This window comes from Ixodes scapularis, unplaced genomic scaffold (assembly GCF_016920785.2).
Source record: "Ixodes scapularis isolate PalLabHiFi unplaced genomic scaffold, ASM1692078v2 PGA_scaffold11__112_contigs__length_91849675, whole genome shotgun sequence".
In the NCBI taxonomy this organism is placed as follows: Eukaryota; Metazoa; Arthropoda; class Arachnida; order Ixodida; family Ixodidae; genus Ixodes; species Ixodes scapularis.
Window position 1 is genome coordinate 55372232 of NW_024609837.1, and position 27181 is coordinate 55399412.

A 27181-nucleotide genomic window follows, 5' to 3' on the forward strand; every position below is an offset into this window, starting at 1 on the left:
TCAGGCGTTCAGAAGTTTGCTGTCCACCATTAATGCGAAGAGGACTCTGTGCACAGTGAAGTTATAAGCGGACGGTGATCAGGTACGCGAAAGACAATGGGAAGCACAATGGAGAAGACAGCGGGAGTAGGTATTCAAGGGCGCCGCGACTCGTAATAAGTGTACGGGACCGCGCAATAATGCAAAAGTCTACATCCGGAACTCCAGAAGAAATTCCGTGAATTTTTATGCCGCTAACAGGACGGAGCCACTGAGGACTCGTCAAGTCGTAGTGAGAGCAACTGGATGATCGTGCAAGGTGCGCGGTGAGAATTGACGGCGAGCGGGCTAATTCTCTCCAGGGTTGGTTTTATTTCTTCTCTGGCATTTATCTTATGAATTTCCTATAATAAAGTATTATTTCTTGCACAAATTTTGTAATTTCGGAGCATATCCCGAATGTAAACACCCGCACCTCCCCCCCGCCCCCCCCCCCCCCCCCCCGCCCTTTCTTGAACATCGCGGATGTGAAAAGAAAGGAGTGCTTAGAATGGACTAATTACGTTAGCGATTAGAAATAAAGATGGAATGAAAATTGCCTGTGGGGTCTCAGTAAGGCACTGCTAGGACCCGCTGTGATACGACCCTTGCCTATCGCGGCTACATCCGACGGATCTCCCGGTTCCGCGGACGTCCGACATGTATCTCAAGGTCCGGATATGTCCGGCGTACCTTCAGACTCCTCGTTCCGGGTACGTCCTACTACCTTTAAGAATTCCGGGTACGTGCGACGTTCCTTTAGACACAGAGTAATTTTTTTTTGTCTAGACTGCTGGTGGGGATACAGCACCAACAAAAGGTGAATATGAAGGATGGAAGAGTATAAATACGACGGACAGTCTCACATTGTAAACGCCGGAGCAGGAACCCCCCCTGGGCCCGTTTGCTCAAAGCCGGTTAACTTTTACCGCGGTAAAAAATTAAAGCCGTTTACAATTTTCTGTAATGCCGAATTAGAGCGCAGCTCTTGAGGAGGAGGAGGGAAGAGTACGGAGCGGAGGGTATGCCCCTGTTCCTTCCCCGCTAAATTTAGCGGGAAAATTTTACCCTCGTGACGTCATATGTGATGTCACGTGCGACGTCACGAGGGTATATTTAGCGGGAATATTTTCCCCGCTAAATTTAGTGGCAGTATTGGCAATGTTAGATGTATGTGACGTCACGGGACGTCATACATGACGTGTTTTTTATAATGACGCCACAGAGGGTAACGTCGTGACGTTACCCTCGTGAACCTCATAAGGGTAACCCTCGTAACCCTCCCGAGGGTAACCCTCGTAACGTCACGTGTGACGTCATTATGGGAAACGTCCCATAATGCAATGCGCGCTTGCGCTGACGGCGACGGCGACGCCGCTCAAGCTGGAAACGGGAGCCTAAGAGCTGTGTTCTAAAAGTCAACCGCCCGTCCCTACTACGTACCTACCAATACCTAGCCAAGTTTGACGAAGGCTGGATGAGCGATAGCTCCGTGTTTTATTATGGGGCGGTAGCTGGTGTCATCTACAGGTTGTAGCGAACAGAAGTGGCTTTTGTGGAAAAGTTTCCGAAAAGGGGGGACCCAAAAACGCGCGTTACCTAAAGCCCCTTGATGTTTCAAAAGTAGCGTAAGGTGTGTCGATGCAGGAGGAACGAGCAACGTGCAGCTCTTGGGAAGATCATGGCGGCACAGCGCCGCACTGAGCTAGATTTCAGACGCCCTGTTCTTCCCAAAAGTGGCGCGCGGCACGTGTCTCGAGCATTTCCACAGCAATGAATAGCGCCACTTTTCCCCGGATAGAGGGGCTTTAGCGTTACCGGGTTTTCGCGACGCAGCGCCGCATACATTGGAGCTTAGAAAAACCTAATGTTGCTCGGCTTACAGATATTAAGAAAGGGAAAGCTAAATTTATCCTTATTTAGAAAATTTCTAAATGCTTCGCTGTCTGAATTTGAAGACAAGCCTCGTAGAAATTTCCTTCCAAGTTCTAAAGAGGACGACGAAATTCAGTCCTAGAAACAACGAGAAGAAGTGAACAGTGAAAGACGGGTGGTACACCGTCAGCATGTTTGGCCAGCATGTAAGAACTGCACATACCACCATCATAAACTGAAAACCGCGTAAATAGGCTCCAGTAAAAATAGACCTATTACTAAATTGCCCATGCATCGAGGAGAATGCTGAAAGTGTAATTCTACGCTCCGCGCGCGCTGGCCTTCCCCGTATAAAAGATTCGAAGTAAATAACCGGCTTTGACAAACGCGCGTGCAAGGCAAAATTTGTTTTAGGCTTTTGCTTTAGAACCGTTACTACTGGAGACGCCAGCACGTGCAGCGCGTGTTATTACAATCGTAGCATGCACCTTGGTGCTTGGGAAATTTAGCAAACGGTATATTGGAACGCTGTCTGCTTCAGCGCTCCGGCCGATCGAGTCAAGGAAATTCACTTTCCAAAGACGTTGCCATGCCGACAATCACCGCGTTCATTTAGGCTTAGGAATGGCCAGAATCGAAATACTATCTAAAAAATGAGGCGAGGCTATTGCTTATGCTTTGCTATATAAGTGATGTAAGGCAAAGCGAAAGCCTCCTGCACTATTCATTGCTCACTAACGTGCCCGAAATTGCAGCTACTACGACATTTCAGTTCCAAAGCGAGCGACGCTCTCCCGCCATGTTTCCCCGCCGTTCTTACCCTGCCCCCTGCCCCCCCCCCCCCCCCCCCCCCCCCGCCCCCTGTCCCGTGACCTAAAATTCCCCCTTCGTAGGGAAATGCTTGCTTTTTACCGCGGTTAAAGGAGCGGTGCAACGATATTCAATAGACGAATAGAAACACTTAGAAGCAATAAAAAATACACTGGAATAGATAAAAATAGGTAATGGAATCGGAAAACAGAGGATTAAGAGGAGGCAAGCGACCAGGCAATGCAATCTCAAGGCAGAGCGGCCAGGCGAGGGACAATCTCTCCCACAATTCCTCGCGCGCGGGCAGGGGCGATTCGGGAAATTTCGCAAAAGGTCTATTGGAATCCTCTTCACTTTACACGAGCTTACTGGCACAATTGGGGCTCAAGGGTACACGCACGCAACGCCACTGGCCAAGAAAATCTTTTGTTGTGGTGTAATTTTAAGGACAAAAGCGACCATTTTCATTCAATCTCTCCTTTGCAAAATTTGATGACGTAACGTGGGTATCGCAATACACCCCAGTGACGATTTTTCGATGCGGTTCGTAGATTGGACCCGAGCATAGCGTGGGCACTCGATTTGGGCTCGTGATAATTACTAGCTGGAGATGCATTCGGGTAGTGGCCCGTGTCCAATCGCTGCAACGACGACAATAGCCGAGCCATAACAATGTCTCAGCGCGTGTCCTGTGCTTTACCAACACTAGCGCGTGGTTATGATCAACATTGACGGCATATAATCGGCTCCAGATCACGTGGCCGCTTGTTCTGGCTGCGAGTTGGGGGGGCGAACGCTGCTCGTTTTTCTTTCTGGGACTTCTATTGCGTGGCGTAAAAAACTAACGCGTGTTTCATAGGTCATTAATGTCAGGGATCCGTTCTAAGTGGTATTTGCGCAAAGTACAAAAATTGTTGCATCGCTCCTTTAAAGTTAACCGGCTTTGTGCAAACGGGCCCTGCCTTTTCTGACGTTACATTATATCGGGTGTTTGGAAAGCGTCTGCAATAGGGAGTATTCCCTGGCGGCCATATCCGTGTGCGCTGCTGCTGAGCGCGTGCTGACGGCGAGCTTCCGCAGTCCTTTTGGAGCGTGCATTTAGCACCATCAAGAGTGCCGGTCTTAGCAGCCTATTAATGTGAGCTCGTTTTGAGCATGCGCTCTAGACAGCACCCACATATATGGCGTCCCGTGAATACCTCCTATAGGCCCTTTTCAAGAATACGCGATCTATGCTCCGTGTAACACACACACACACAAAAAGTTATGTTTATTGTTCATACGCCGCGCAAAGTGGTTCCAAATTTGGTTGTGGGAGGAAAAAGTGATGCTTTTGGCGTTTGAAACGTGTACGCCTTGATAAGATCACATATTTCTCCTCTAAAGTGCACCTACACATATCTTAATTCGCTACATAAAGAAAGAAGCGAGTAATACTTTGGGAGGAGCTGTACTTTCTTTTACTGCGGCACTTGAGGTGAAAACGAGTGTAGTAGCTGCTGAGCTACTATACCGATCAGAGCTGAGTAGCTGCTCTGATCACGTATCGGACACGAGGGCTGGGTCAGCTTTCGGCGTGAACTCGGATCCAATCACACGCTTCGTGACCAAGAAATGGCGACCGCCAATGTTGCCTGACGGGGATATGGAAAGAGTCTATTGCAGTGTCGGCAACTTCATAATTTGGGACCCTCCGATTTCTACAACCAACCGCGAGGATTGCGATGTCCAGCAACACCGCCGCGCGCCGACTCCTGTGACTTCATTATTCGCGACTTTGGGATCACGATGCATGGACGATATATATAAGCGCTAAACAGTCCCGTTGAAGACTCGTTACAGCCGCCCAGTCTTGTACACGTTACTAGAAAAGTAATCAATTACAATTACACCTATTTTTGTATAAAAAGTTGTCAATTAGATTACTTAATTACTTGAAGAAAAGGAATTGACCTTTACTTAAAAAGTAACCCTTACTTTTCTGATTACTTCTTATTTTCAAAATGACAGATTTGTCTGCCGCCGTTTTCTATTGTTGGACTCGAATAATCAGATTATGAACTTCTTGTTCTTAATTGAGCAATATTGGTAAACCTTCTTCCTGTCAAAAACTTGATTTGAGGATTCCCTGGGAGCAAAGTTGTACAAAGGTCGCCATTCGAAGGGGGATGAAAGAATAGTAACTGTAACAAATAATTTGAGTACTTCCACACGTAATCGGATTACTTTTGCGATTACTTCCTCATAAATGTATTCAAATGTTTGCAAACAACTCCGAAAAGTAATCGATTACAAGTGATTTGACTACTTGTGATGAGTACCGCTCAAGTATGCAGCCGACATACCAGCACTATTTACGTTCAGATCCTACAAACAAGCTCGCTCAACCCACGAAGAAAATTTAGGTATTCAAATAGTTTCTGACCTACTCAAAATAAAGCTGCGAAGTATATTTTTTTTATATATCTAAAGACACTGTAAACCCATCTTGGGATCACTGCAAGAGAAAGAATACAAAAATGCTTGAAAAATCAAACATCATTGTTTCAATTACAAAAGAAATCACTTGTGTGGTTACACATTCATTGAAAAGGAAAGCTTTGCAAATCGTACAAAATCAATTGTAGCAGTTAACAAAGAAAGCGTGCGCGCGGGCTAAATCCCAGCACACACGTTTCCAACAAGTGTCATTCAATGCTAGTCTCAAAAATAACTAATTGTTCAAGTGCCCCAGACTGCACGAAATCTATGAAGGAAGCCGAATTTAAAATCTCCCGTGGGAAAAAAGTTCCACTCTTCTATCGTTTTAGAAAAAAAGTGAACAATGAAATACATTAGTTCTGCTTTGAAATGGTTGGGTCATTTTTCCGTGGCTATTTCTTAGGGACCGACTTAATCGAAGCTTTACATACTGGGTACAATCAATGTTGAAAAACAAAGAAAAAACCGTGGTACAGCATGAAAATGTATTTTCATCTAGCTCTCTTACGCCGATCAAGGCAACGCAAGCCCAAGTTGGTGCAACATAGTACTAACAGGGTGAGACTTCTTATTTACTTAGCTGCAAGTCTTTGCACCTTTTCTAACTTGTGAATGTGGATTTTTTTATTTGGGTCCCATATTACACTTGACTGTTTTATATAACACAAGCTTAGCTATCGGAGATGCATGTTTCAATTTTTTTTTTTTTTTTTTAATTTCCTAGCGTATGTTGTGCAGAACAGCAGAAGTTGTTGACGTGCTTACCCGATTTTAGATTATTTTCAGTTGTTACACCTAGATATTTTTAGGGGGTCACTTTTTTCAAGGGAAAACCATTCACTGTGTATATATAAGGTAACTTAGTTTTCTTATTTGAAAGTTGGAGTAGTACGATCTTATCATTATTAACCTCCATTCCCCATTCTCGGCACCAAGACCCAATTTTCAGTAGCGCAATTTTTAGCTTATCTTGGTCCTTCCTAGTTTTAGCGTCCGCGTAAACAAGACAGTCGTCCGCAAAAAAACCGCACTGCTATAGGACCGTCAATGCTTTGAGCAATATCATTTATATGTATTAAAAATAAGACCGGGGCCCAAGACGGAGCTCTGTGGGACACCCGACGTTACTGGCAGATTATTAGACGCAGTGTTGTTTATTTTCACAAAGTGTGTTCTTTCCTCCAGATATTATCGAGCCAACCAATTGTGAACTGATCCCAATATTTAAAATTTTATGTATGAGACTATTGTGCGGAACTCGGTCGAAAGCTTTTGACATTTCTAGAAAAATCGCGTCTGTCTGTCCCCCATTATCGACCGATTTGCAAAAGTCATGAATGCATTCACTTAGCTGAGTGACTGTGGAAATGTTAAGTCAAAAACCATGCTGTTTTTTGCACAGAAGGTCACTGTTTTCCAAATAGCCGTATAACGATTTCGACACCACATGCTCCATTATTTTCTTCCTTCTTCTTGTTGTGAGGTCCAGAGAAGGAAAGGGAAAGCCGGGAGAGATGTTGGCCTCCTGTACGGGGCGAGTCGCTACCCGGCTTGGGGAAGGGGGAGTAGCCGTAGGTGGCTAAAAGAGATACTGTGGAAATTTGGAAACCAGTCCAATAATGTGATGGGGGTTTGGCACAAGTTTGGGTTTCAATTTAACAACCTTGCTGTTTGCGGTGTCTGGTATTTGATCAAAGACGGTCTGCCAAACCAGTCTCACTCAAAAAATCCAAGAGGTCTTTGTAAGCCCTCTGGACAAGCCGACGTGGGGCTTCTGGGATGAGGAGTTCCCGAGTGTTGGAGGAAGGAAGTCCATTGAAAGTGTAGCGTTGAAACAAGGTTTTACGCTCTTCTTCGTATTCTGTGCATACTAGTAGCACGTGTTCAATGTCCTCTAGGGCTCCACAGTGTAGGCAATCAGGACTATTGACTCGTTTAAGTTTGTGCAAAGTTGACCTTGTGTTTGCGCAGTTTGCCCTCAGCCGATGTAACATTGACGCTTGTTCTCTTGACAGCTTGCGGGGGATTGCTGGAGGGGACGATTTATTTCCAGCTTTAAAAACAGGCACAACCTTAGCACAGCGACATTTGAAAGGAACCGCGCTTTGTGATAAAGAGGCTCGGAATATCAGCGTTAAATATTTCGAGACCCACTCGGCGTATTGTTTTAGAAATGCGGTTGGTCTATTATCGGGCCCTCCAGACTTCTAACTCAAATATCTAACAAAAGAGGAAAAAAACACCTGCTTCAGAAATTGAAATGTCTGTCATGGTACATTCGTGTTGTCTGGCACCAATGCTTATTGCGGAGGAGGCGCCGTGTAACCGAGCTTTCGGTTGCACGTCAAAAGATCCCCAGGTGGTCCAAATTAATCCTCAGTCCTCCGCTGGGGCGTGCCAGATGCCCGTCGTTGGTTTGGCACGTAAATCCCCCCAAATTTGACTTTTTGATTTGGCACCAATGCTTGCCTTGTCACCAACAGGAGCACTGAGGGCCTTATCACAAGACACAGAATGAAAAAAAAAATTGTTAAACACGTTGGCTACATTTTTCTGGTTATCAACAACTTGACCATCAACTTCAAGACTAGGAAACGTCGTTATCTATGGGACAGACAGCGCCAAAACCGTTTCGGTTATGATTTTATAAAATTTTGCGTAATCACAAAAAAAAAAAAAAACTTTTCGAAGCGTTTGAGTGGTCCTTCCAAAAAGACGTGAGACTTCTTATTTGCTGTTTTTGTTCTTGCGCTTTCGCTTCACCTGCCATTTCAAATGCAGGATGTCCCTCGTAATCCATGGGGTGCGTTTCTTTCTGACTCGTTTCAGGGGAACGTATTGTTGAATACGATGGTTTACTATTCGTTTTAAATCCTCCCACATTTCATTCACCGGCCTAGGGCGGTCAAACTTGCACAAAGCTACCTCAAGGTAGTCTAAAATATCAACGTCACTTGCACGCTGAAAGTTCCTTACAATCGTTTCCGGGTGTTTTTTCGATGGCTCATTCACGTTCAGATAGCATAGTCTGAGAGACAAGATCATGATCTGATAGCCCGTTGCATACTGTCATCGTCAACCGGGAAAAGAGAGAAACGACGCCCATGAGTAGATCAAACACAGAAATTATATATTTACAAGAAGGAAGACAGGAACGTGCCAGAAGCAAAACAATAGGCAAAGAATTAGCAATAAGAAAAGCAAAACACTGAAGGCAGATAAAGTCACGTCAACACACTCATAGCCCGTTCCCGCTACAGTCCTTGCCTCAAGTTCAAGTCTTTCCCCTCGGTGCCTTGCGGAGCGTCGCCGCTTGATGTGATGATGCAGAAGCCGGTGTCTCGTACTCCCCCTGGAGTTGCTCGTAGCAGGCGTCGCCGTCCGTAGCGGCTGGTCCCCCCTCCGAGCTCTGGTCGTCGCCGTGCGTCGCGGCCCGACCCTGGCTTTCACCGCCGCTTCTCCTCTCGCGCCCGCCGTTCTCTGCTCGCGCTCGCCGTTCTCTGGAACGCGCTCGTTCCCTTCCGCTTCTTTTCTTCTTCCACCCGTAATAATCGTCACAGGCACGTGACACCCCCCCCCCCCCCCCCCCTCACTTCGAGAACTTCACAACATGAAGTTTCTTCACGAAGGCGACCTCCTCGATGGCTTGCTGTAGTGACCGCGGCACATTCACAAATACCACCACACTTGGTCCTTAGCACTCACGCACGTATGCCGTTTCCACATCCCAAACATTAGTATCACCCAAATCACGAAAACAAACCGTGGTTACACTGTCGCGTCCCTAATTGCTGGTACAAATCACATGGGCAACACACTCTTGTCCTGACCTAACTCAACAACAAAAACGAAAAAAAAATCCTAATGGGTCTCATTAACCCTGTGCCCTGCCTTTACGAACAAATATCCCCCGACGGCTTAGCTCTCTAGACGACTTAAGAAGTCTGCTCCAACATTGTCTCTCCCCTTAATGTATTCGATGTGAAAGTCCTGTTCCTGCAATGATAAACTCCATCGCATTATGCGACTGTTGGAGTGCTTCGCTTTGTTCAAAAACTCCAAAGCTCGGTGATCCGTCTGTATGCGAAATTTTCTGCCATATAAGAACAACCTAAATCGCTCCACGGCCCAAACAATCGCCAGACACTCTTTCTCTACGGTGGCGTAATTCTTCTCCGATTTTCCCAGTGTTCTGCTTGCATATCCCACTGGATGCAGCAGTCCTTCACTTTCCTGGAGCAATACTGCGCCCAGGCATGAATCAGATACATCCGTCCTCAAAACGAATTCCTTGTCGGGATCTGGCGCCAACAGGATAGGTGGTCTCGATAAGCAGTCCTTCAGTCTCTCGAACGACTCCTCCTGTGCTGACCCCCATTCAACTTGATTTCGTTCTCCTTTCTTCGTGAGCTCCAGCAGTGGTGTAGCAAGATCCGCGTAGTTTGGGACGAAATCGCGGTAATAGCCGGTCAGCCCGAGAAACGACTTCACTTGACGTTTTGTCACCGGCCTCGGCGCGTCTTGTATCCTTCCAAGGATCTCCGCGTGGGGTGCGACTCGTCCTCCACCCAACTCATGACCGAGGAAGGTCGTCTTTGTAAATGCGATCTCGCATTTCTTCGGCCGAGCCGTGATGTTAGCTTCTTGCAACCGATCAAAAACTGTCTGCCAAGTTCTCATGTGTTGCGTCCACGTATCCGAGGCGATGAGAATGTCATCGATGTAATGATGAGCCTCCGGAATTCCATGAAGCAATTTTCTCATCAGTCTGGTGAAGGTAGCAGAGGCAGTCTTGAGCCCGAAAGGCATGAACCTAAACTGGTAAAGTCCGCTACTCGACGAGAACGCTGTCTTCTCCTTGGCCAAATCCTCCATCGGGATCTGCCAGTATCCCTTCGCTAGATCCAGCTTAGAGAAAAATTTCTTACGGCCCACCTTAGCGAAGGTGATGTCCGCCCTTGGAATCGGCTCTGCGTCATCCTTAAGCACGTCATTTAACTTCCTGTAATCAACGCAAAACCTGTTAGAACCGTCTTTCTTTCTAAGAATTACAACCGGCGCATTATACGGTGACATGCACCGTTCAATCACGCCCAGTCGGAGCATTTCCGAAATCCCCTTTTCGACTGTCTCTTGGACGGAAAATGGCAACGCATGTTGCCTTATCCGCACAGGCTCTTCGGTTGCCCGAACTCGCCGTTGGGTTGATCGGTCCGATGATGTCAATCGACACTCTCTTGAATGGTGTCTCGATGGCCGACATTGTCCCAAGAGGCGCTTTGCCTACTCTGCCTTTCGGCCCCGTGCGCTGGCATACATCGCAGGAACGCACGTACCTCTTGATGTCACTCTGCATGCCCGGCCAAGAGAACTCTTCAGCCGTTAGCGCGAGCGTGTTCTTCATGCCTCGGTGGCCTGACATGATACCATCGTGTGCCATTGCCATAACAGTTGGTCGGAATCTTGCTGGGAGAGCCAGCTGCTCTACACTCCTCCCGGTGGAAAACATACAGCTCCGAAAAAGCAGGCTGTTCTTTATCACCATTTCATACTTCGTACGACACTTGTGTTTCTTTACCACCTTTCCGACCTTGTCGAAACATTTCGTTAAGGACGCATCGTTCCTCTGTTCTGTCGAAAGCTCCTCGACTGTCGTTTCGAGAATCGGTACCTGTGGCACATTCAGTGGAGGTTCCGCTTTGTTCCCGCTCTTATTCTTCCTCGACTCTCCCACTCCCGCGGTACTTGAAAGCGGAGTTATCAGTCTCAAGTCCGTGTTTTCCGAGTCGTACGGAGAGGCCTCTTTGTGGTCCTTCCTCTCTGGTACCTCGGCTCTCTTGTCCAGCTGGTGGCCAACTCCCTGGACAGTAGATGTCTTCATCTCGTCACTTCGTTGTTGATCGGAATCCCACTATAGGTTCGGATCGTTGGGATCTCTCACTTGTGGAACGTTGCCAAGCACTAAGTCGTATAGGGGATCGTCAATGCACTTCGCCACGACTTTTCCTGCCAGAAAGGGTGTGTTGATCACAATTTCCGCCTCAGGTAAGTATTTCACTGTTCGGTCCAGTAAATATACGGGACTACAGTTTCCAGTGTAGCACCCAACGGGCACTAAGTTCTTTCTTACGACTACTGTATCGCAGCCAGAGTCCCGAAGCACCGTAACTTTTCTGTCGCCATTGCGGCCTTCGACCACAGGCATATTCTCCACCAGAAACTTGGGTGGCCTCCCTACAGCTGCGTTAACCACTGGTATTTTGTCGCCGTTCTTTAACGTAAGGTAGGTCTCATCTGGTTCGCCTGCCGTTTCGTCGGAGGCTGTCCACAGGCAAGAAGCTTGTGGTTTATCGCCAGCCCTCATAGTGCATTTGTCGGCCTTGTGTCCCATCCGGCCGCAGTGCCAACATGTCGATGGTTTGTATTGTTGATTGCGACCCTTGCAATTCTCGGCTTTGTGTCCCACTTTATTGCATAAAAAGCATCGGAGGATCCTCCGTGTGTCCTCTCAGAAAGCTTGAGGGACTGTACTTGCACTGGTTTTCGGGTCTTGTCCCTCTACCTTCGCTTTTAAAGCGCTCGGCTGAGTCTGTGCTTCCAGAAAGACGTCGGCTTTTTCAGCCAAATCATCTAGGGTCAAGCAGTCTCTTTCTTTGAGAAAGACCATCAACTTACTAGCGCAAGTTGTCATGAACTGCTCCATTAGCATTCTGTCCCGGAGCGCCTCGAAAGTCTTCTCGACTCCTGCCACTTTGATCCACCTATCGAAATACCCCGTCAACCTGGCTGCAAACTGTTTTCTTGTTTCCCCATCTCCGGGCTTCGCCTCACGAAATCTTTCGCGATAACCTTCTTTTGTGTACCGGAGTCTTTGAAGCAGCGCCAGTTTCATCTTTGTATAATCCATCGCATCCGCAGGGGTCATGCGACCGACCACCGTCAGGGCTTCTCCTTTGAGACAAAGACTTAAAGTGGTTGCCCACTTGTCTTGTGGCCATCCGAGGCCCGTGGCCGTACGCTCAAACCTCTGCAAATACGCGTCAAGTTCGTCGCGCGTCTCATTATACTGCGGTATCAGTTTGTGTAGACTGGCGCTATGACTTGGTCCAGTCGAACCGCCTTCTCCTCCTTCCCCTCGCGCTTCGCGATTTCCTCTTTCCTGGGCAGCGATTCTGAGTTGTAGAACTTTCCGCTCCTTATCCAGTCGGTCACATTCCGCTTGACATGCGCGTTCTTGCGCCGCGTGCTCTTCTCTTGCCGCCTCCCGTGCCTGCAGCCTTTCCTCTCTTTGAATATTTTTCTCCCTCTCAACCCAGACCTTCAGCTCCTCTCCAGTGTATCCTAGTTCCCTTCCAGCCGCCATCAATTTATCAATCTCTACAACCCCGGACGCAGTCATGGTCGCGAACTCTCTCCTCCGAACCAACGAGATCAGGTAAGTAGATTAATGGAATCCTGGCAAGCTCGCCAAATTGTCATCGTCAACCGGGAAAAGAGAGAAACGACGCCCATGAGTGGATCAAACACAGAAATTATATATTTACAAGAAGGAAGATAGGAACGTGTCAGAAGCAAAACAATAGGCAAAAAATTAGCAATAAGAAAAGCAAAACACTGAAGGCAGATAAAGTCACGTCAACACACTCATAGCCCGTTCCCGCTACAGTCCTTGCCTCAAGTTCAAGTCTTTCCCCTCGGTGCCTTGCGGAGCGTCGCTGCTTGATGTGATGATGCAGAAGCCGGTGTCTCGTACTCCCCCTGGAGTTGCTCGTAGCAGGCGTCGCCGTCCGTAGCGGCTGGTCCTCCCTCCGAGCTCTGGTCGTCGCCGTGCGTCGCGGCCCGACCCTGGCTTTCACCGCCGCTTCTCCTCTCGCGCCCGCCGTTCTCTTCTCGCGCTCGCCGTTCTCTGGAACGCGCTCGTTCCCTTCCGCTTCTTTTCTTCTTCCACCCGTAATAATCGTCACAGGCACGTGACACATACAGACACGTCATAATTTGAAAGCTCTTTACTTACAAATAGCAGATCCAGGGTAATGTCAACTCTTTTGCAATGCCTGGTACTTTGACCGACAACTTGAGTAAAATCAAATTGGAAAGCATAGAATGCTCCGCGTCGCTGACTCCCGGTGATAATTCATCCCAGCGAATCCATGGCAGGTTAAAATCACCCGCTATTATTACATTTGGTTTGTGTTTTATATTCGTTTCGACGTAATCATAAATCTTTTCCATGAACGATATGTGTGCATCATGTGAACGATAGACGACAGCAATAGCAATAAAGTTGTTATACCATTTCAACTGACAAAAAGGCTTGTATGCTCAGGTATTTGATTGAACAAAGGGTGGAATTCAATGTGACGCTTAACAAGAATTCCCACGACACCGCCCCCCCCCCCCCCCCCCCCACGTGATCCTCCTTTTTTCCGAAATATTTTATAATCGAGTGGGGTAATCGCGCTATCCTCTATATTGATGTGTAACGAAGTCTCAATGACTACAGCAACGCCGGGACTGTGTGATAACAAAACGTGCCCAAAATGATTCAATTTGCTAAGCAAACTACGCGCGTTTAGATTTATTAACGAGAAGTCACGCCCGGGGGAGCCTTGAACCGTCACGTAGAAACGCGATCTTCTTTGTTTGGAATTCGTGAGCGATGGTTGTTTGCCGAGTCCCAGCGATACATCGTTTCGTCGATCGGTATTTTGTAATTAAGCAGCCTAACATTGGAACCTTTGTCTTTATGTGGTTTAGCGCTTTCCCACAAGAGTTTTCTTTTTTCTAATGTTATGTCGATAACCGGCCCGATGACCCCGGGCTGGTTATCGACGGTGATGCACTCGATGCGGGAGCAAGAGTCCAGCAACTATAATACATCTTCTCTGGGAATGCAGAGCGACTGTACGCTCAAGGCTGGCCACCATATACAACCTCCCCGCTTGTCATCGACCCAAAACTTTCGTAGAGTGGACGCGACCAGGGGGCGACATACAGCACAGGAAGATTGTGCTGGACTCTCTGCTTAAGTTCATTCGAGAAGCCGGTATCTGGCACTATTTTTAAACATTTCATCCTCATCGTATTCCCCATCTCTCACCCCTCATCTTCCCCACAAATGACGTAAGGTCAAGGTGGTGGAAAAATCATCAAAATACGTCTTAAACAAAAACGAATGTTTTACAGCCGAGCTGTTAAGGGCTAGTTTCCCCAGTATCGTGTCCGTGGGCAAACAAATATTGAAACAAAACTCTGGACAGCTACCGCCATCTATGAGCGACGGCGGCAACCTTTCCAGCCTTTCCACTCTCGTTTTCTCCAGAGTGGAAAGGCTGAATTTCTCTAAGCGTCGTCCTAAAAGTCATCCTCGAAGGCGATACCTAGAGGACGACGTCCTCTAGGCGTCGTCCTCGAGGTCGTTCTTGAGGTCGCCCGAGAGGTTTTCCTCGAGGTCGTCCTAGAAGTCATCCTTGAGGTCGTCCTAGACGTTGTCCTCGAGGTCGCCCTAGAAGTCGTCCTTTAGGTCGTCCTAGACGTTGTCTTCGAGGTCGTCCTAGACGTCCTCCTTAAGGTCGTCCTAGGCGTCGACCTCTAGGCGTCGTCCTCTAGGTATCGTCCTAGACGTCGTAAAGATAACAGCTTCGTTAGTCCTCGATCTTTACGTGAAGTGGATGGGCTGTAACAGTAAGAAAGCACAAAACGACCAGAAGGACGAGAACAGACAGGTACAAGCTTTCGGTTTACAACATATATTTGACGCCAGCGGACTCTGCACCAACAAACGTCGGTGAAGAAGGGTGAGGGAAGCGAAATGGAGAGAAAAGGGGAGAAGGGTGCGAGAGGGAGAGGAACGGGGGAGAAGGGAAGATAGCATTTTCGCATACGAAAAAAAATTTGACGACCGAAGGCCGATAGAAGGACGATCTTGTTGTTCAAGGTGGTGCAAGTGGAGTCCGAGGAAACGCCGGCCTCAGAAACGCGAGTTCTGGCTTGGTCAACGTGAGGGAGGGGGATGCTATATTTCTTTTGGTCGTCGTCGTCATCCTATAAGCCTCAATTATCTCTCTTCCGAAGCGCTCCCGGTGTCGCACGACAACTTTAGTCTCGTTAAACAGTGGGGTGCATGCCTGACAATCCCTGCCGTGAACTATAATAGGATGAAACGACCCCTCTGGCTGTGACGCTTTACATTTTTTTAGAATAGTCTTTTGAAACAGATCTTGTTTTACTGTAAGCATATAATTAAAGCAGCGCAAGCGAACACAAGGACAGGGAGAAGAAGGGGGACAGACACAGCGCTGACTCACGACTTACTCTATTTTCGTCTTCTTAAAAACATTAACATCAGAAAGCAAAGAAAAAAAAAAGAATTATACATGTAAGATATGTTCACTGCCATGTGCCATCCGAAAAATTTCTAGCAGAAAGTACCATTACAAAAACACAAATAAAAAAGGATATCCAATAGTAGAGAAATATATAACTCTACATCGTTCCACCTCAGGTCTGAGCGAAGCCATAACTACGGCGCGAGCCCTAATGCTCTGTGCGTACCTGTCTCGCACGCGGCCTCGTGGTGTGTAGGCACCGTTTTTAGGCTCGCGCACACAACTATGGCCGCCAGTGAATACTTCCTATAGGGAGTATTCAGTGGCGGCCATAGTTGTGTGCGTGACTGCTGAGCGCGTGCTGATAGCGAGCTTTCACGGTTCCTTTGCAACGTGCATTCCGCACCCTCAAGATTGCCGGTCTCAGCTACCTATTAATGTGGGCTCGTTCTGAGCATGCGCTTTAGACAGAACCCACGAATATGGCGTCCAGTGAATTCTTCTTATAGGATCGCTCCCACGGAAGCTGGAACAAAGTATTAAACAAACCTTCCCAAACTCCGAACAAACGCGAACTCTTCACTGGACAACGTAACTGTCTCTGAACTTACGCATAGATCGGGACCGTGTTGCCGAATGTGAAATGCTTCATGAATTTCCCTAGCCATATTTTGTGAATGTTTACCAAAATTTTAATGTCACCTAATCGAGATGAACAGCCACACCTATTGCAATGAACGGCTAGGTGACCCGAAGGTGAAGACCTCAAAGACAGAGAACGTTCCCGAGCTCTTACATTATTACCATATGCCCTCCCGCCCAATATACACTTTACAACAGGAAAAGGGCATTTTACAAACGACGCCCGCAGCACAAGCTACATATTTGATGCGATGGTTTATCCCGCACCCTACACGTTGAAGTTCTGCTCTCTCAATGGAAGCACACAAACGAGATAACTTGGACGGTGCTGAATAACTTGGAAGGGGATTCCTGACTAATTTTAAAAGTGACTCCACAACCCCTACTTTGACAAGTTTCGGGGAACCCGCTTTTGTTAAGCCAGTCTTAAACCAGAAAGTTGTTGAAACTTCTGTGAACACAAAACTTTAATAAAGAAGCTCTCAAACACGATTTTGCAATAACTCTTTTTACAACTTTTGAGCGCGTAGATTCATAGCTAAAGAGAGACTTTTTGTTCTAAGCTCATAAGCTCAGCACAGGTGACTCGGTTCAAGACGAATGTTTAGGCCAACTAATTGCAAAGCTTTTTTAGTTGGAACTTTTGGAACCTCATTTGAAAACCGCAGAGCTCCAGCGCACTCCCGAAAGGCATCTAATAACTCTGAGACCAAGTCAGCACTTCTTGAGCACTGCTTAGCAAACGCAACCAGGTAATTATCAGCATACCTGAAGACTTAAAAAAAAACGATCATCTAACCTTTCTGCAATAGCATAATCACAACCTGCTAGGTAGATATCACTTAATATCGGAGCAACACTAGACCCAATGAAGATTCCGGATTTCTGCAGAAACGTGTTGCCCTCAAAAGCAATGAAGTTGAATTTAAGTAAAAGCGGAGAAAATCCCAAAACTTTTTCACTGAAATACCAGTCGAATTCTGGAAGACAGCAGAACCGTTTAACTCAATGCAAATTTGGACCGCTTGAATGAGACCCCCATGAGGAATATAGCAGAAAAGCTCTTACACGTCAATCAAAACCAGATCACACGTTCCAGGGTTGTCATTGCTTAGATAATCCACCAATTCTTCAGAGTTCCGAATTAAAAAAGTATAAGTCAACTTCAAAGATGATAGGTGATGCTGGAGATACTTCGAGACATGCAACTGCCATGACTCTCTCTGCGTAACGATCGCCCTGAACGGCATAGTGTCCTTATGGGTCTTCACCGAGAAGTTAACCTCCAGATTGAGACCACGAGCCACCTGGACAGACTTTCGAAGCTTTTCTAATCCAAGTTGCTTACAAAGTTGCACAGCACGCGTCTTCACCTTGCCCAAAACCACATCAGGAACAGGTTTGAAATTTTTCGACACGGCTTGTGTAGACTTCTCTTTTTCTGGCACAACTAAAAATACTCCCTCCTTATCAGAAACCAGCAGTTTTAACCCAGAGTCCTTAAAAAAAAGAAACAATAGGTCCGAAATAAAATTGATGAACATATTTTCTGAAGCCCCCAATTAAACTTTCCACACAGTCTAAGATAAAAGTGCATTTTTTCTCAGCAACAGTCTTGTCAGCTATCCGTCTCACAAGGGAGAGCATTTCCGGGGACTTCACTAGGGGCTAAGTAGCGTATTTTGGACTCTTACTCAATATGTTTGTAATAGAAGCAGGTGCAGTTGCATCACCTAAAAATACAACACTGTTCCCTGCAAGAGGCGGGGACCAGTTTTTTTTTCTTTCTTTGCCTTCTTATGTTGATGTGTTTTAAGCAGACGAAAACGAGAGCAAGTCGTGAGTCAGCGCTGTGTCTGCGTCCCTTCTTCTACTTTTCCTTGTGTTCGTTTGCGCCACCGACTAGCCCACCTCGAGACATTACTATTGTTGTACCCTTTAGCTTAGAACAGTTCCATAGCACTTGAATTTTTTCGGTGTAGTCAAAGAGCTTCGTAATGACCGGTCTAGTGTTGTTTTCGCGCTTAGCTCTCAGCCTGTGAATACGTTCAGCATTTTGCACTCGTACACCCAGTTTTTTGGAAAGCAGTTCCCCGATCACCATTTCCCTCAGGACTCTTGTGGCCTAGTTTACCTTTTCAGGAATACCGAAAACGATCAGTTTATTTCTTCTGCTTCTATCTTCTAGTTCGACCAGTTTCTCTTGTATTTCCTCTACGGTGTTTTGTAAAGTGAAGGTAGCGCTTTCGCATAGTTTGAATGATTGGTAGCCTTCCTCCAGTTTCTGTATTCAGAAAGTGTCTCGATTCGGTCCTCCAGTCAAGCTTTATTTCATTTTACTTCTTTAATTTCGTTCGTTATGACTGCCTGTCCATTCAGGAATTTTGAAGAGTTTCTTTAAAAATCATTGGCCCAGGGTTTAGCCCTACGTCGCCAGGGGGGATCAATAGGAGCATGTTACAACATTCTCTGATTTCACCCCAAAGCCCTTGAGGGCACGGCACGACAACAATAAATGTATTGCTAGTCTTCAAGCTTCCGTCATGGTACTGCACACTAACCTGATTCACAACAAACAATACAGGCATATCAGACGTGTTCTTGGCGGTGATGATGTACGTACCCTCTGTTTATACATACATATTTTATACATACATGTAAACACCGACAGCCGAAGAAACGCATGGCGTGAAGAGTCCCTGAGCATCTCATTATCGCTGCACAGCCAGTCAGATTACGCCATTAGCAGACGAGCACGCCGATGAACCAATCACGATGCAAGAAGCGTGAACATAATAAACACCAACTAGAAGACAAGGCCTGCGCCCCCCCCCCCCCCCCCCCTCCCCCAAACGTCATCAATGGATGGTTGAATGGATGAGGCTGAACCCTTTGAATCGGGCAACGGCTAGCGTCCTATCCAGTATTTTCTTATATTTATTTAACATATAGTTATACATCTATAAATTCTTTCTTAAAACTAGTGGATCCACGCAGCGCCACCTAGCTTGCGTCAGCATCACCCCGAGCGCATCTCGCAGCGTCTCACAACGCGAACGCCGCAATAAGGCGGCAGACGCGGCGACACCACACGGCGTTTATTGGCGCTCTATGCGGCCCGCTGTCGTCGAGCTTAATCGAGTTTGCCGTTTGTGGGCGGGTCGCGGATCCACTAACCATAACGTCACGCGGAGGCCTTGTCTTCGAGGTATATTATGGATGTAATAAGCCAGGTCCAGCGTTTCTTGAACTTGTAAGCTGTCAGCGATGACTCTAGACCAACTCAACTTTGTGACGCTACGCCGTTGAGGCGGCGCTGCTGTCGGAATCTCGTTTTTGCGCATGCGCACTGCCCACACCCGGTGTGGGCAAACGCGGGCTTATTTGTAAAGAGTCTGTTGTTCTATATATACTTCCAGTGTGACGTCAAGAACCATCAAACCATTTAACTAGATTTAAAGCGCGTTTTTTTTTTTGTGTGTGTCTTGAGGTCGGATTATTTATGCAGCTGAGCGTTGACAGCGGTCTGTTGTGTAAAAACAAAAACAAACAACAACAACGGTGGCTGCGTTTCTGCGGTGCTTCACTGCAGACTACATTAAAATGCGGAAGCATTTCAATTTTTTTTTTTTTATGAAGGGCATATCACATTGATTAAATTGACAGAAACCCTAAAGCGGTGGCTGCTATGGATGGAGTAATTACGTCCGTGGCATATGGCATACCTCGTTAGAGGAGAACACGGAAAATCGAGTATACGGTACAAATTCTACAATTTATTGTCAACTTCATTTACTCGATGCCTTCCGGTTAAATCGCACCGTCTTTTATTTCGTCTTCACAATGTGCAGAAACACACAACGAATTGGCGATGAACGCTAAATATGGCGACACAGCCCAGAACAACGAGCCTGTGCAAGTATCTGGCAAAGATAAGTTCAACTTCGTAGCGTGGCACGACCTTTATTAAGTATGCTGTCGCATCTAAGAATGCCGAGTTCAGATGGAGGAGCCGTGGTGCAGAAGGGCGGTGCTGTGTCCATAGGGCCACGCGATCGCTGCGACGTATGTGCGAATTAAGAGACTAAAATAGCGCGAAGACGTGCGAAGGACGAACATGAGTACACAAAAGAGAGCGCTTTTGGGTTCTCGTTCTTCGTCACTCTTCGCGCTGTTTTTATTGCTTGACTGCATGACCAAGTCGACCAAATTTAACAGTATATTTTAACAGTTTTTAGAGAAAAGTTGGCGAGGTATCTTTTTTATTTTATTTTGCTACGTTTGAGTCAGCATTGTACACGTTCCTCCGAAAACAGGAACAAAAGCTCATTTCTTGTTCCTTCTCAAACTTGGGACGAGTTCTCGTTACAAGTTCCAGTGATTTGCGTTACCGTTACTAATATAAAATTGAAACGGGCCGTTACATTAACGTTACATTGAGTATTTTAATGAAATATTCGGCTTGAGAATTGGAAAATAAAATGCCACAAGCAACTAAGAATATCCAAATCGAACCACGTATCGAGCCGTCAGAATCACATTTGTTCCGGTTCTTTGTTTTCTACTATCTCTCGAACACGTCACCGTCTCTTGAGGTTGGAGTTAAAATATTCGCTCATGAAATGCCTAAGTGTCCACTGAATTCGGCTAAAGTTGCGAAACGAGCTCCCGTTCCAGTTTTACCAGCGTAAAATAGAACGGCGGCGTTCCTCCGTTCCTCCTTAAAAAAACCTGGTCCAAGAACGCCGTTCCGTATAGACCTTTTCTGTGTACTCTCGTCCCCAGCCACCTAATACTGTCGAGACCCGTTATAACGAAGTCGGTTATAACGAAATAGCGGCTACAGCGAAGCGATCACGATTTCCCATTCTCTTTTGCACGATTTTATAACCGAAGTCGGTTATAACGATATAGCGGATATAGCGAAGTGATTTCCGATTCCCTCTGACTTCGTTATAACCGGTCTTGACAGTGGGCGTATCCGGTATGGGCGACGAAAAAATACTAAAACGTTTTAACCTGTAGCTAGTCAAAAAATAAGGGGGAGGCAAAACAATAATGTGTGACGGTTACGCTTTTATCCGAAGTGTCTTCTACTGGCGCGGCGACGGCAAAACAATGTTTTCGCCCACACTGGAAGTGACGACAATTCAAGATGGCGGCGCCCTTGAAGGAAAGGTCTATACACCACTGTATTGAGTGGATAGCAGGAGGGTGGCGTGCTTACCCGGACAGACGGGACAGTGAGGTACATGGAGCCGAACTTGAGGGCAACAGTGCCTTTCTGCAAGAAGAGAAAGGGAAGAAGGATCAGGGAGGATCGTCGCGGTCACTTCCAGACGTGTTTGCACGTAACCAGACAGGTATACTTAGTCTCATCTTAATGGACTGCCTGGAAAAAACTACAAGTGCGATCGGACAGTTTTCGTGCAGCCACGACCCGACGCAAGGAACGCGCACCAGGTGGACATTGCGGTTAGTCTGTGCGATTAAATATAGAGAAATATATACAAGAGTATGAACTAACGGCAGTCGGTAATCGTGTAGGTCACCTGACCTGTAGAATACATTTGCAAAATGTATCTATAGTTTTTTTTTAGCTAAAGGGTCACGTGAGTTGCGTTTCGATTTAGACGACATAAGATTGGGTTCGAGTTTTCCAAACTGCATATCGTGTCTGAATTGGGCGGGACCTGCTCAAAGACGCACCACCACCGCAGGAACTCTAGCGCAGTAGGAACTACCAATGCCATGACCCAATACCAGCTGTTTGTGCGCCGCGTCCCTTCCCGAAACGTCATCACTGCAGTGCCTGAACTCGTTTCCGACTGGTGTGTTTAGCGCGTCCCAAAAAGTAATCTTTCAATTTCTGCCTCATGACGTCACGCAAGTGTCACGCGCTGTCGCCCACCGCGATCCTGGAGGTGTTACAGCGGCGGGGGTGGCCCGTGGCAGACGACTGTTCTGCCGCGGGTAGCTCTGCAGCTTGACAGTCCACGGAGGTTTCGGAGACCGGGAGTTGGGACGCCGTGACGACAGTGACGCTCGCGTTCCCTCGTGTTTTCTTTACGAAACTTTTACGACCAACTGCCAGGATTGCGACGTCTGACATAATGACATTCCGTTTTCTGTGCGCGTCAATTGTTGCATCTTCGGGACCACCGTGGTTGTAGGGGGCGGGATAGGACGCTAAACACACCAGTCGTAGACGTGTTCCGGGCACCGTGATCACTAGTGTGTTCACGCGGCGCCGTCTCGCTTGTGTCAGTATCGCCGTCAGCGCGTCTTGCAACGTCTTACAATAAACGCTACCATAGTTTACTCACTAAGCTCGGAAGTTCGACGACGGAGCCATAGAGTGCCCGGTCGGAGATGTGTAGCGCGAGGATCTGGTAGCACAGAGCATCACAGAGACATTTTTAGGGGAGCCTGGACGTCAGCGCACAGCTTTTGCAGCGGCGAGGACCCGAAAGACAGTTGCTCGCTCGGAAAAAAGTTTGTTTCGGCGTCTCGTCGCAGCGGGGCGCCAGTCACGTGGCTCTCCTCTCCTTCGTTTTCTGCGCCTTTTCCATTTCGGCGACTGCTTCTCGTGGCGATCTGCCAGGATTTGTGAGTATATAGGAGGCTATGGGCGCTACGCAAGCACGCGGCGACACCAACACGTCTGCCGCTGTGCAACCGCGAGTCCCCGAGTAATGCATGGAGTCCGTTTGTAGCAGACTTGTGAACGTGACTTAAAAAAAATGTAATGGATTAAAATGAGAAATCCCCTCCTCTCTCTTGTCCCCCCCCCCCCCCCCTCCCAAGGCACCCCAAGGGCAACTTTTTTTCATGCAAAAGTTGGTATACAACAGTTAAAAGTTTAGGTTGTGGTGGCATAATAAATATTGGGTGAAGAAAAAATATCTGGGCAACGTTTCAGCCGTAACGTCACACCTCAAACGCTCGTGTGTGAATAGACCTTCAGCTACACACGGCTTCCACGTGACGTTATCCCATATCACGCTGGCGGTCGTTCCTTCTTGTTTTTCCCCAGAAAAAAGAAATCGATCATGTAGACTGTATGCACCAGAAGTGAGGCGCTCAGCCGCAAAGCCATCAGAATGTCTGCTAATGTGACGTCGGTGCGAGCCATCTATAGCGGTAATTAGAAGTGTTTCATTTCCCCTGACAATGTTCGAACCAATTCAAGCACCAATGTGGTCAACGTTTTGGTTGCTGCCTTCGGAAATGTACCCAACATCGTTGCGCGTTCATTGTTAATGGCAACAAACTTCACCTAAGACTTTGCGCCACAAATCTCCAGTCGATGCAGCTCACGAATCGAAAGCGAGCAGCGTGCCATGGCTCGAATTTGCGCTCTGTTAGCGCCAAGACGTCGGCAAATAGACGCGTTCGCTATCAGCCCGGGCCGATGGAAATCGTCCAACTCCAAAGATGTTCGGAAAATGGCACTCGCTCCGACGCCTACCGTGCCGTCGACAAAGAGACACATACCGCGCACCGCAGCGGACCTCTTACGTATTCTACCACGACATCTACCGGCAGCACCAGGCTTCCCATAATGTTTTTTTTTGTGTGCGTATGTGTCTGCGTGTGTGTGCGCGTGTCTGTCTCTCTCCGAGTCTGCCCCTGTATGCGCGTGCGTGCGTGTGTGTACACCTGCAGCGGAAAAAAGATTAGCACAAATGACCGACAACCGGAGCGGCAAAACCGCGGCACGCGGCAGGACTGCTCTCGAGCGCGCCGATAGCGAGACTGCCAGTCACGTTCCATGTCTCAACGCGGGGTGGCTGGTAGAAAGCATTTCGAAAGCTGTCTTATCCCTCAATTTTTTGCCGGCAATACCCGTGTTGACACACGGAATGTGATTGGCACACTCGCTTTCGGCTCGCTCGTGAACAATATCGCCGCGTGTCGCGATTTTGCCGCTCGGTCATCGGTCACTTGAACCGATCTTTTTCCACTGTAGCCGTACGTATACGTATCTGTCTGTGCGTGTGCGTCTGTGTGTGTGTGTGTGTGCGTGTTTGTTCGCTCTGTTGAGTCCGTATCGCCCCCAGACGAAGTGTGCACCTTAAGAAAATCAACGAATTAATTAAGAATAATTATAATGTTGGAGGCCGCGTGGCTCGGCACCTGCTGTCCGCAGCTTAGACCTTGGTTAAACAGAGGGAGCGCCCCATGGCGTGGCCAAAAAACTGCCAGAGTACTACCAAAACGCGAAGACGAGAAGCCAACCGACGAGATGCACTCGAGGCGAGTGGCGGCAACTCGTCACCGGCGCCTGCAGCTGACGTGCGAAGAGCAGGTGAGAGCCGCGACGAAAAAGGGCGAGGAGGGCTTGTTTGGATGCCTAATTAGTTCAGTTCATTAGCGGTACGGCCCCGGCCCGTCGACTCCCGGATCCAAGACGACGGACCGCTTTCCCCAAGGAGAACCCTCGCTGCTTTTCTTCGTCGCTCCCGCCGTTGAGCGCACGCGCCTGAAAGTAAGCGCGTTGTTTACCCGAGTCGCTCTCGCGTGAGCTCCCGAGACGACAAAAGAAAACGTGTGGAACGACGTCGCCGAGGATAGAACAGCAAAAAAGGAACGGCCTCGAGAAGCGAAAGTGTCAAGTGTCCGCAGCGTGCACGCTTTCACTGATCAGAACTGAAGAGGGTGTAGATTCTCGTAATGGGCAGAAGACAGCTCGGGACGCGAGATGCAACATACCTGTACCTTTGAGGTTCTGAGCAGCACTCCTGGCGAGCAAATTGGGATATTTTTAGGTCGCGTTTGCGGTTGTGCATCACCACGCATCACCTCTCCTGGCTTCCCCATGTTCCCTTCGTCCCAAAATGGGCAACGCTGCCTACGGTGATATAAAGTTTTAAAATAAAACAAGAACAAAAATAGTAAAAAAAAATAATGACCGGTTGCAGCTAAGCAAGTTAGGTAACGCTTGTAGACAAGAAAGGAAATCATCACAGCGTTTTTGATTGGACTCTGAGACGCGAGTTGCAATGTTCTTTCGTTGATGCCAAGTTTTAGTCCTCTCAATGCTATGTTAGAGCGCGCGTGAACAGATGCTCTTTCTCTGTCCCCTCCCCTCGTCTAGTTTGAAGTGGAGTTTTTTTGGAAGCATACGACAAGATAGTGGAGCCACGGAGCGGTTCCTAGCAGAAACTTTTCGCGTAGACATCGTAACAGCCGACCTCAGTTTCGAATCGATGTCAGCTTACCTGCAGCAGCGATTTACGAAACGTTCAAAACTACAATCGATACAAACCCTTTTTATTTTTTTTTCAAAGAACCTAGAAATTGGGAACACAAATCCCCTCAATGCACTTGCGAAAACAGTCGCGATCATCTCAATCGCGATATAAGTCTCCTCGATCCACCAGCGAGCAGAGAGTACAGTCTGACAATAACAGGAGGCAAAATACTTCTCGCGTAGATTTGATCAATCTTTGGCGCTGGAGAACGTCATCCCATAGTGAACTACGGGATGACATTCTCCAGTGCCAAGGATTGATAAAATCTACACGAGAAGTACATTCTTCAGTGCCAAAGATTGATCAAATCTACACGACAAGTATTTTTGCTCCTCTTATTGTCCTACTATATTTCTGGACCGGCGAAATCAAAAGTTCTTCGTAGAGGCATATTTTAGCGCATAAGCGAAGAACATGGCGGGGTGCCGCCGTCATTGCTTCCAACTGCGGGGGACACGATCGAATCCGAGTTTTGAGCAAATCCCGCTGGTCAATGATTTCTATTTTTTGTGATTGGAGTGAGTCATCGAAGCAGCAAGCATCGTGAAGCAGAGTGACACATGTGTTAGCAATCCTTCTATATTACTTTTCAAGACGTTGTTATGTACCTAGACTCTACTCGAAGGTAACAAGCGCGTTAGACTTTGAAATCGTTTAGAAGAGGACGAAATACCACGCAGAATAAAAGTTGTCTTACTTAGCAGCAGAACGAAAACAATGAAGTGTGATAACAATTTTTGTTTTTCTTTTCTGTTCCTTACCGGTGTAAAGTAAGAAGACAAAAATACAAATCCGAGTAAATAGCGCGACGTGAGAGATTCCTTTTTTGACGGTGTGCGTGTGGTCACAGTGTGCGTTACGTTTTGCGCTTTTACCTATAAGCCATGAATAGCCAACTCGCCCAAGCCTCCATCTTAAGATGTTTCTACGAATATGCAATTGATGCATGTTTCTTGCTCTCTCGATTTAAATAAAACGAATATAGAAGGAAAACTCTCCGAAGCGTACCGCCCGGAAACGTGCTGTGGGGTGCACCACCGATATTGGACCTCCGTCCCTCTCCCGCCCAAGTGCACCCGTGGTATGAATGAGAAGAATGGGAGGAAATTTCTAGTGAGAAATTGCAGTTGTGAATTTAAAGGAACTTTTGAGCGCTTTTCTTTTCTTTTGTTATCTTTACGCGAACGCATGGCCGAGCTGGCATTCACCGCTCTAAAGGCGGCCGCGTTGAGGGCCTTTGGATCATTCCAAATCCGCCAGCGACATTCCGTATGTGCACGAGCTGCCATTGCCAAGTGGGCTCGAAGGTCGGTCTTTCGACTGTGAATAGAAATATAGATCCCGACTAAAACGCGAGAACGCGCGATATATATATATATATATATATATATATATATATATATATATATATATATATATATACCTAGAAATTTGGAAGACTTTAGACGCCGGAAGCAGCCCGGCAGCCGGAAGCAATCGCGAACCGGAAGTGGCGTCATCGAGATCCTCTCTCACCGGGAGAAGGAGATGCTTGAGTGCGTTCTTGTACTTCACGTCGGCGCTCTGCAGCGAGGGGCCGTGGAGGGGTGGGGCCATAGTGACGACCCTTTCAGACCTCGCGACCGGGCGGCTTTAGGCCTAGCGATCTGTGTCGGCGACGGTCCTCAGAAGACCGAGGTTCAAGCGACGGCAGCTTCGGCAGGCAGTGCCAGAGAGGCCGAACGGATCCACGAGCATTCGGCAGCTCAAGCCGTCGGTTGGCCTCTTCTT

At 47.5% G+C, this 27181-nt stretch overlaps 1 protein-coding gene across 1 annotated transcript in view; it reads right to left on the reverse strand.

The window, feature by feature from the left end:
* The window catches only part of LOC8041586 (high affinity cAMP-specific and IBMX-insensitive 3',5'-cyclic phosphodiesterase 8B), a 450039-nt gene that overhangs the window by 75780 nt on the left and 347078 nt on the right, over nucleotides 1–27181 (reverse strand). Inside the window, exon 2 of the mRNA XM_042288919.1 lies at nucleotides 21382–21438. Coding sequence (XP_042144853.1) covers nucleotides 21382–21438 — 57 coding nt within the window. The remainder of the gene's footprint in view (nucleotides 1–21381; nucleotides 21439–27181) is intronic.